This window comes from Pinus tabuliformis, chromosome J (assembly GCF_031772625.1).
Source record: "Pinus tabuliformis cultivar Carrire ecotype Pingquan chromosome J, CPIR1, whole genome shotgun sequence".
In the NCBI taxonomy this organism is placed as follows: domain Eukaryota; kingdom Viridiplantae; phylum Streptophyta; class Pinopsida; order Pinales; family Pinaceae; genus Pinus; species Pinus tabuliformis.
Genome location: NC_142295.1, coordinates 1,341,290,344 through 1,341,301,238, shown reverse-complemented (window position 1 = coordinate 1,341,301,238; position 10,895 = coordinate 1,341,290,344). Strand labels below are relative to the sequence as shown.

At 35.1% G+C, this 10,895-nt stretch overlaps 1 protein-coding gene across 2 annotated transcripts; it reads right to left on the bottom strand.

Annotated features, from left to right (window-relative positions):
* Positions 1 to 4,666: 4,666 nt before the first annotated feature.
* LOC149232334 (E3 ubiquitin-protein ligase DIS1-like) lies at positions 4,667 to 9,245 on the bottom strand. 2 transcript variants are annotated; one of them, XM_089379393.1, is made up of 3 exons: positions 8,482 to 9,245; positions 5,369 to 5,755; positions 4,667 to 5,270 (listed from the first exon to the last, which is right to left on the bottom strand). In XM_089379393.1, the coding sequence occupies exons 1-3, from the start codon at positions 8,692 to 8,694 to the stop codon at positions 4,935 to 4,937; spliced, it is 936 nt and encodes a 311-aa protein (XP_089235519.1). In that variant the 5' UTR covers positions 8,695 to 9,245; the 3' UTR covers positions 4,667 to 4,934. The 2 variants fall into 2 exon arrangements, with proteins under 2 accessions (XP_089235519.1, XP_089235520.1); XM_089379394.1 differs by having other exon boundaries at positions 4,667 to 5,255; positions 8,482 to 9,240.
* Positions 9,246 to 10,895: the final 1,650 nt, after the last annotated feature.

Here is a 10,895-nt window from a genome sequence, read left to right as displayed (position 1 = left end):
TATAGAGTGGCTGTTGCGTAATTTTTTATTTTTAACAACATGAAAAATTTCTTTATTGAAAAATTAAAATTCTGGACACTGTCTCGAAAAAATTGTGGAAATTATTGAATGAAAATTGGAGTAGGTTTTGAAGTTTACAATTCTAGAAATTTTGTTGTTGGGTTCTGAAATCTATTCTAAAAAATTGTTGAAATTGTTGAATGAAAATTGGAGTAGGGTTTGAAGTTTTTTTTAAAAAGAAACCCTAGTTAAAGAAACCAGACGAAAGAAAAGGAAAAATAAAAAAAAAAAAACGGAAAACACTTGACTCAACAAAATTTTATCATTAATGAAGTAGGAAGAAATGGCAAAAATGACAAATGCTAAGTTTGAGGTGGAGAAATTAACTGGCAATAATAATTTTGCATTGTGAAAACTAAAAGTAAGGAATTTTTTGGTGCAACAAGGGTTGCACAAAGCTTTAGACAAGGTTAAAAAGAAACATGTTGGCATGACAGATTTGGATTGGGAGGACTTGGATGTCTGAGCTTTCAATACCATCAGATTGTCCCTGGCAAATGAAATTCTCTTCAACATTGTTGAAGAAATGTCAACACCAGGTTTGTGGGTAAAATTGAAAACTTTGTATATGACCAAATATTTAAGCAAATGAATTTATTTGAAGAGGAAATTGTATAGTCTTCAGATGGAGGGTACTAAATTGCAGAACACTTAAATGTTTTTAATACACTTATTTGCCACATGTCAGATATGGAAGCTAAATTTTAGGAAGAGTGAAAAAGCTATTACCTTGTTGTGTTCCTTACTCAACTCTTGGGATCACTTTGTGACTTCTAACAGTTTGAGCATAATCGAATCTTTGAAATCTGATTCAGTTCTGGGAGCTTTGTTATTTGAAGAAGTACGGAGGAAGTCCATCATTGAAACTTTCGCACCATAAGCCATGGTAGCCAGAGGCCGCTCCAAGGAAAAAGGGGAGAAAGCAAGAAGTTCTTCTAGATCAAAATCAAAATTCAAGAAGTGTAAAGCTAAATGTCGGCACTGCAAAAAAATAGGGCATCTCAAGAAAGACTGTTGGAAAAGAAAGGAGTCCGATGAAAACCAAAAAGGAAAACAAATCAAGTTGAGTCAGGTATGGTAGATGAAGCTTTACCTGTTTGCAATGTCTCTCAAAATTATGAAAATTGGTTGTTAGATTCTGGTGCTTCTCATCACATGAGTCCGCACAGAAATTGGTTCACTTCATATGAAGTTGTGAATGGTAGTTCTATGTTTATGGGTAATAATGTATCTTGTCAGACTATTGGGATGAGAAATGTCAAAATTAAAATGTATGATGATACAGTTAGAACATTGACTGATGTTAGACATGTACCTGAGTTGAGAAAGAATTTGATTTCTTTGGGAGTATTGGACTCAGAAGGTTACAAGTTTATAGGTCAAAATGGAGTGCTGAAAGTTTCAAAGGGCACTCTGGTTGTTATGAAGGCAGAGAAGATCATAAATCTTTACAGACTCAAAGGAAGTACTCAGGTCAGTGAGGCAGCAACTATATTTGAGAAGACAGAAGAAGATACTTGCCTATGGCATTTGTAGTTGGGTCACATGAGTAAGAAGAGTCTTCAGGTACTAATGAATCGCAAATTGCTTCCTCATTTGAAATCATTGAGGTTCGATTTTTGTAAACATTGTCTATATGGAAAACAGTTTAAACATAAATTTAAAACTGGAAGTCATAGTAGTAAAGAAATTTTGAACAATATTCATTCTGATCTTTGGGGACCATCTCATATTGTATCTTATGGAGGTGCATTATACTTCGTAACATTTATTGATGATTTCTCCAAGGAAGTTTGGGTCTATATGTTGAAAATAAAAGCCGATGTATTTAATGTTTTTAAACAATTTAAATCTATGGTGGAAAAGAAAACAGGAAAATCAATTAAATGTTTAAGAACTGACAATGGCGGTGAATTTACTTCCTTACAATTTGAACAATATTGTAAGGATGAAGGGATTTTTAGACATAAAACTTATGTCTATACTCAGGAAAATGACATTGTTGAACGTGTGAATCAGACTCTTATGGAAAGAGCCAGAAGCATGATCAGCAATGCTAACTTGTAGGAGTTATGGGCAAAAGCAGTGTCTACTGCTTGTTATTTGGTAAACAGATCACCTTCAGTTGCCATTAATTGTAAAATTCCTGAAGAAGTTTGGTCGGGTCAGTGTTGTGATTATTCACATCTAAGAATTTTTGGTTATGATGCATATGCTCTTATTCCAAAGAATTAGCATTCAAAGTTATACCCAAAAGAAAAATGTTGTCTTTGTTAGATATAACTATGCAATGAAATGATACAGGTTGTGGAATCTTTCACGAAAAAGTGATTAGTAGAGATGTAACATTTGATGAATCCTCTCTTCTAAAATCAGATGTTGAAAAAGTTGAACAAGAACAAGTATCGTTGAATCAGAATATTCAGTTGGAGGCTAAATCTTTTTCGGAAAGTCAAAAGGAATGAGAGAATTCTGAAGAAAAAGGTGAAGAAGATGCAAAGGACACTGTAGAAATTCAGGACCCAGTCTCTCTAAGGAGGTCTACAAGGGAGAGAAGAACATCCAAAAGGTATGAAGATTTTGCTTCATCTATTGCATTGATTACTGAAGATGGGGAACCTTCTTGTTATCCGGAAGCAGTGGATGATACAAATAGTGAAAAGTGGAAAAGGGCTATGGATGAAGAAATGGATTCCTAGGCCAAGAACAAAACCTGGGATCTTGTAGAACTTCTTAAAGGGAGAAGTGTCGTCGGATGCAAATGGATCTTCAAATTGAAGCTAAATGTCGATGGAAGTATTGAAAGGTATAAGGCAAGGCTGGTAGCAAAAGAGTATTCTCAGGTTGAAGGTATTGACTTTCTATTCGAACTGTGTTAGCACTAACTGCATTACTTGATGATAATAATTATCTGGGCAAATTTACTTTACCATTCAATCAGTTTTATAACAAAAAGAAGTTATGTAACGAAGTAGCTCATATTAATTGGCATAGCTCATATTAATTGGCGATTGCCCGAGAGCTTGAGCTTGTGTGTAACTTGGAGAAACATTCTTGAGAAATAAGATTTCCAATCCCTTGGCCCGTGGAAGTTTCCTTGACACTGTCAAGGCTTTACCACATTCTTGAAAAATAAGATTTCCAATCCCTTGGCCCGTGGAAGTTTCCTTGACACTGTCAAGAGTTTACCACATAATTCCTTGTGTAATGTGTGGTTTCAGTTTTTCAGTTTTAAGCAAGAACCATTTCTTGCTTGTTTGAATGATTAATGACTCTAATTACCAACAGAGATTATCAAGACTCGCTGCTTTCTCTTTTGTGCTTTTGTGTCAGCGTTGCAGCAAATGGAACCAGTTGAGAAGGATTCACTGGTTTAGCAGAGGTTAAGAAGAATGCTCATTGATCAAAACCCCAAAGGTTTTTGAATCCATATCTAGTCTCAAGTTCCAAGTTCCTTCTCCAAGTTAACTCTTAGTAAACCGCAAACCCCTTCCTCTCCTTAGACCAAACCCACGACAAATACTAAGCACCCCACGGCAGACTCATAAATCCCACCACAAAATGAATAAAGGCTGTTGGATCTGGACGTATTCCAGATCGGACGACCTCTATGCACTCTGCAAACATTTAATATTCTGCCATGGGATGCTTAGCACTTATGTCCAGATCGAACGACCTCTATGCACTCTGCAAACATTTAATATTCTGCCATGGGATGCTTAGCACTTACTGAAAACCAGACTATATATGGATATCTTGAATTACTTTCCCCATCTAACACCCCAATAAAGCAATATCTAAGACTCTTTCTACTAATTCCCACAATTAACCATATTTATTGAGACTTACAAATTGCAATAAAAATTTAAAATTTAAACTCAGTGTAGCTGTCAAGTCCATGAAAAAAAATTGATGATAGCTTACACTCTTCACTCATGATTTGTGCTATCCCATAGTGGTTTACTTTTCATGATGCCTTCAATTGCCAATCACAATTGAGACCAACACTAAGAATTTTAGATGATGAACGAGGATCGCAAATCAATTCCATTGGTGACAACAGAATTCTTGAAGAAGGGAACCTCCTCTTTAGGAAAGGTATGCTGATTAAAGCAACAAAAACTTGCTGTGAGGTCACAAGGGATTACTTGAAAGCAGCTTTATTCCCTTACGGTCAACAGTCACAATATCACCTGGTTGAAATAACCCAACTTAATTTCTCAATAGATTATAAAGGATCGGAAATTTTCAACAAGGACCAGAAACTGAACCTCCGTATATGCAAAGTCATTTGATTCAAGATAGCCTGCATTTCCTTCCTCCAATGGGAAGGAACATGATTCAAACCTTTTTATCAAAACCTTTTACAATTGGATTAATATTCTATGAACAACAAAAAGATTCTATATTTGCATTTGAGATGGAAGATGAAACACTCTCAAGGACTACTCAAGACATAAATAAACACTACAGATATGACCTCTTGTCATATATATAGTTATATCAATTGTACAAAAGATTCAGACCCACCCAAATCCTCCACCCACTAACTTTGTTGGTAATGACAAACAACTTATATCCATTTGATGATTACCATAAGACAATGTAAATAATGGACACGAAATCCAGTTAAATTACCATTGTTTAGAAATTACAAGAACGTCTTTACATGAGAAAATGTGCATAGAACTTGCACTGTGGTCGACCAATACACTTTCTAGATATCATTTTTCTCTCTTGAATCTCTAACAATGACAGCTTGCTTATTGAAAGGATCAGAACCTTTGTAATGAACTCAACAGCAAGAGACAAACAAATCAAACAGCAGATATAACTTATTTGTCTTAGTCGAGATCTTCGAAAGGTCCATATAATTATTGTTCCTTCCATATGCGCCCTGTCAGTCTAAGCTTCAATTCTTTTCTGTCACTGCCTGAGAAAAATAGTGCCATATTTCTTTGTATGATGAGTCCATCATGACTCTCACGAACTTTCCTGTGACTATCTCTGATACTACGAGGAACCCCCTGCCATGTCAGTTTCCGACCACTGCCTCCGACCTCGAGGCTGTACTTAAAGTTTTTGGCTTCATTATCTTCTCCCATGAAACGCAGAAACGCTATATATACAGGGGCTTTGCCCAATTGAAATGCTTCAAAATGTAGACAAAAGTATTTCCCAAAACAATTGAATACCTGCAAATGGAACAACTGATAAACATCAATGAATATAATTCCCAACATGCGAAGCAAGGAATAAAAAAACAAAAAAAGAGGAGCTTGTACTCAAGCTGTGTGAAAGGACTCACTGTTAGCATCCATGTAGCATTTTCAACCTCAAGTGGATTTGACTTTACATATCGATGGTTGAAGGTGAAACCCTCATGCATATCAACTTTGTGATCATCTCTCAAATGAGCCACCAAAAAGGGAATATCTCCAACTACCTTGCATTCAGAGCCAGCATATGGGCAATTGTATGGCCTAAAAATGCACTGAGATTCATGCTTTAAATTACTGTAGTAAGGAAATATCTCCTGGCAACCATAGCTTTGATACTTGCAAGGAAGCTCTAGAGATGCTGCCACCTTTTCAAGAGCCAAGCACCTAATATTACCAAGTTCGTACCTACAGGTGGGACACCGGTTGTTGACCCTCAATTTGCATTCGGAGCATAGTGTATGACCATTTGAGCACTGCATGGACATTCAGGAGAAGGCCTTTGTCAGACAAACAAATTCTCCAAGAGAAATTACAAAATTAATTAAACCCTTCTGTCACTGATCCACTTTGAATGTCAGACAAGTCTTTGAAGGTTTAAATGAAGAAAATACAAACCAAATCCACAAATTTATAAGATCCAGATTCCAAACAACTGTTCACATGTGTTGGAATAATTACTACCACGTAATTTGGTTTGTATGGTCATGACAGGATCACTGAATAGTCTTCCTACAAACAAAAATGAGTACTTCGAAAGGACTCAATAGAGGAAAACTTCATAGCTGTCATTTTCAAAAAAGGTAGATACAAAAATAGTTCATTTTATAAGCTACAGAATCAGTACTAGTCAAAGTTCACATTTTCAAATAATAAATTTCCTAGAAGGCAGCATTTCCTCTTCATTTCTGAAATGGCCAACTAATGTTCTGACAGATGTATAGATTCAAACATTGTGAATTTTCAATGAGCAGTTCGAAAGGACTCAATAAAGGAAGACTTCATAACTGCCATTTCCAAAAAAAGGAAGATACAAAAATAGTTCATTTCCATGCAACTTATACCCTCATCCATAGACACACCAAACCCATTTTCAGATTTGATACAGCTATCTCATTCATTCTAATTTTAATAGAGTTCATTCCTTATGTAGTTAGGGATGAAACAGTTAAATTATCATCCTTTACTGTTTTAATTCTGAAATGATTTTAACTAATTTTCAAGTGATTCTAGTGCTGGGATCACATTAGGTTGCTTAAAGGGGGGCTAAGCTTTTAAAAGCATACAGTAGCAAGTCATATCTTGTACACAAAATGGGATCTTGTCCAAGAAAATAGGAGCGCAAGATAATTTTGCAACCATAAGTAATTCCCCAAGGGACTCTACGGCTCTGTGCATCAACCATTTACAAACCCTGCTACCAGCTAGTTTGTTTGGAAAATCTACTTCATACAGTTATATTATTTTTTCATTGGTTATTCAGCAATTGAGCAGCTGCATTTTGCCAACTGTAGGACCAAATGTGCTGCTAAACTCCTCAAATTTCCGATAATGTTAACTGAGAGAATTCAGAGCAATCCATCTTAAGCAGACTCAGGTGACCCGAGCACCCACCTAATTTTATTTCAACTCGAGTCTACTCATATTCAGCTTTAATAAAATCTAATTGTATATCTAATTAAGTTACAAAATGTACTTTTACTGTAATCAATATTCTACTTACTGATGTACACTCCTCATTTTCACAGGTTCTCCACATCAAATGTAAATCAGCACAATGTGGATCATCATTGCCAAATGCTCCAAGCATCTAATCAAACAATATGTATTGGATTCAAAGTTCAACATTGCCAACTTGTCTAATTAAAACCTTTGGGTCAAAGTAGCACTCTCTTTTTCAAATAAAACCTTGAGGGGCAACCCAAGGGATGCTTCCCCACATTAATAAATGGTATCCCTGGTGAAGGTGAAAATTTGCTGCCTCTGTCAAGATTTCCTTTATTTGCTTACCATTTCTATATCTGATTGTGATTGAGCAGGTAAGGGATTTCTAGCCTCTGCAGAACATTGTGATTGTTTTCTCTATCACAAACACGGATTTGCTTTTATCAGGGGTCTGCTTTTCTCAATCTAATAAAAGAAAAATTTTATTTATGCTGTCTCTTTATTAGGTAGCTATTTGGGAGTTATAGGAAAAAGCTGGGCAATTTCCCTATTTAAAGGGATTGAAATGTGTTTTTTCGGGAGACAGAATGAATGAATGTAGGGATGAATTGAAAAAGCCTGGATTTTCTGAAGAGGGCTTGTTTTGATTAATTTTGAGCAATGTCTGCAAGAATCTGAGTGTAGTGCTCTTTGTCTGGGTTTTTTGAAGAGGGCCTGTCTTGATTAATTTCGAGAAATATGTCTGCAACAATCTGAGTGTAGTGATCTTTGCCTGGATTTTTTTTAAGAGGACCTGTCTTGATTAATTTTCAGCATATGTCGGCAAGAATCTGAGTGTAGTGCTTTCTTTTTTCCAAAAAGCTTGACGTATATGGTTTCTTTTTTATGTGCTTCCTTTAAACCGCAGGAGGCATTGCAATCGGCTTGAATGCATCAGGAACCACAAGTGGTCCATTTTCATGGATTAAACATGCATTTACCTTCAGTTAAACTGCTGTGACAAAGGGTACTCTTTTGTGAAATCACTCAGGCCACTTGTTTGTACCTGTGGGGAATTGGACCTTCATGGGCGACCTGTCACACCCTACCATCTTCACAGCTGAAACCCAACCACACACACACATATATATATAGATATAACAGATGGTACAATTCATCCCTTCAAAGAGTACAAAGTAAGCCATCATTAGATCAAGCTAGACTTTTCCATTTACAATGTTCTTTGGTTATTTGATGGGCTATTTTCTTTTCATTATAACTGGAATGAGATTGTCTTATCCTAAACCAGATCTTAACAAGCTCTTTCCGTTTTAATTTAAAGAAAACTGTCCAACATTTTTCCTGTAATCCGCGAAAATTTTTATCTTAAACCAGATCTTAACAAGCTCTTTCCATTTTAATTTAAAGAAAGCAGTCCAACATTTTTCCTGTAATTCGCGAAAATAAAAATTCTCCGAAATCTGTAATAATTTCAAAATTTCATCCCTACAACAAAAACATGAATTATAGCACAATGGGTAGTGCAGAGAAGCCATACCTGGTGAATGGGAGGATACATAGAATTGGTGCAGACTGGACATTCGAGCAGCTCATGGACACTGCTGGCGGCAACGACAGAGGGCTTGCCTGTTGATGTAGGGTTATTTTTCAATTCATAAGATTCTGAATCTGCTGGAATCAGTAGTTGGGGTCGATCACTAAACTCCATTAATTCTTTCACGGCTGCACAGACGCCACCGCCCAATGACATAACTCTGTCGCGAGATGTCAAGATACCAACTTTAAACTTCGCTTCCTCCTGTGATGACCAATGCAGAACTTATAACAGAATAAGATGCAGAGACTCTAATGACCCGCGGAACTATTCTAAGTACCCAAAGCATATAAATAAGAAAATCCTGTAACACTCTGTTACAGAGATAAAAACCCCTTCCCAACCCAAATCCCCAAAAGCATTTCGTGGGTCGTTCAAATCCCACTTTGCTTCGACTGTCTGCTGATTAAAAACACAGTATGAATGGGGAAAACGATCTCTTGAGATTTAATTGCGGCCGCTCGAGAATTTATGGGTTACCCTGTGAGCAAGTGCAGTGTTGGGCACATTCCCTCTCCATTCAAAAAAAAAGTGGCTTCGAAGAAAATACGTTCAACGTGTGGATGACGCCTACGCGGACATTTGATAATAACGCGAAGTCTGTATGCAAATTGAATACGCTTGACCGGATCTTACGGATCTGACTGACTGGGATACGATGGATTCTTGGTGCACGGCTCCATCTCAAGTGGCTATATACCTACGCGGACGCGGAAGGGGGAAAATTGATGGTTTTGAATTTCTTGAGAAAGTGGAACCACCCCAAGAGTTTTACATACCGACCTTAATTATAATTTTGTAAGTTAATTTTATAATGAAATGATGTCATTTTTGTGCCATAATTTAACAAGATTCTGGTACAAACAAACTTTATTATGATAAAGAATATTTTATTTGTTTCTTTAAACTTAATGAATTCTTTCATTAGAATTTCATTATGATCTAAGTTTATTTTCATGAGGAATGATGCGGAAGGATTATGTCTAATTTTAAATCAATTTAAATTTTTAAAAAACCAAATTTTGGACTTATTGAAACTATATAGTTTATTTTAAGATCAATGACTTTACTTTTTTATATGTAGTTTATTTTAAGATTAATGACTTTAATCTTTTATTTGTTTTTTAAACCTAATGAAATTCTTTCATTATGATCTAAGTTTATTTTTATGAGGAATGATGTGGATTATGTCTAATTTTAAATCAATTTAAATTTTCAAAAAACCTAATTTTGGACTTAGTGAAACTATGTAGTTTATTTTAAGATCAATGACTTTATTTTTTTATATATAGTTTATTTTAAGATTAATGACTTTACTTTTTATATACTTTTTATATGTGTGAGAGAATGTATTTAACTTTTTTTCATTACTAAAAGGTAGTAAAGAAAAAAAATTTCATTACTAAAAGGTAGTAAAAAAATTTTAAGAAGTTAATATTAGTAAATGGGTTAATTTTCTATACTTTTTCAAAAAAAATAGTATAAAATTATTTTAATTTTAAGACTCTCAAAATTTTATAAAGATTATAAATAAAACCATTAGAAATTTATAAACATATTACTAAATATTTTATAGTTTGTATATTAGAGACTAATAAAATTAGATAATTTTTTTAAAATTTAACATAAATTTCTATTATTTAAAAAAAAACTATAATTCTTATTCTTAGTATTTTTGTTTTAAATTGATAAATCATATTCTAGAATTTTCTTTTAAATAAGGTATTATGATTTTTTTTAATGTAAAAGTAATAATAAATTGAATCTATAAGATATGAGAATATGAACATTGATGTTAACTTTGATTAAACTATTATTTGATTTGCACTTCAATAATGTAAAGTTCAAAAAATCCTCGATGGGCGCTGGTGCCAATATAGTTTCTTTGGCGGCTTTGGAGACGACGTCACATGAACACTTGGTTCATTCTCAAGTGGGCATGGCATGAGGTAGTTAATGTCAGTACATTAGTATGTGTGCAATTGTGGGCATTTAAATGTGGGTGTAAGGTCATGGAAGGACGCGATTTTATGTTTAATGTGTGTGGAAGTGAGGATCATTCCTTGGCCTCCATTAGAGGTTTCTTACTACTCGTAATTGGTGTTGGGTGGCGTTTTCTCTGGTGTGTATTACCTTGGTTAATCTCTATGTGCATTACATGTCTGAGAATCAAGGGTGTAAATTTTGCACTCGATGGTTTCTTTGACTGGTATTCCTTTTGTTTTGGAGTGTGGGCATCCCAGTGTTTGAATATTTCGTGAGGGAATTATGCATTTGGTGGTGTCTCTGGTGGTGGGTACTCAATTGGCGGTCTTTAGTTTTCAACGATAGTTTTGGTTCTAGTGAGTCTTCATTTG

Bases quoted from the DNA above. Each gene is read 5' to 3' on its own strand.
- LOC149232334 (XM_089379393.1), bottom strand. From the start codon at position 8,694: ATGTCATTGGGCGGTGGCGTCTGTGCAGCCGTGAAAGAATTAATGGAG. The intron at 5,756-8,481 runs GTATGGCTTCTC...ATGTCCATGCAG, and splicing joins TGTATCCTCCCATTCACCAG to TGCTCAAATGGTCATACACT. The intron at 5,271-5,368 runs GTGAGTCCTTTC...GATGTTTATCAG, and splicing joins ATGCTACATGGATGCTAACA to TTGTTCCATTTGCAGGTATT.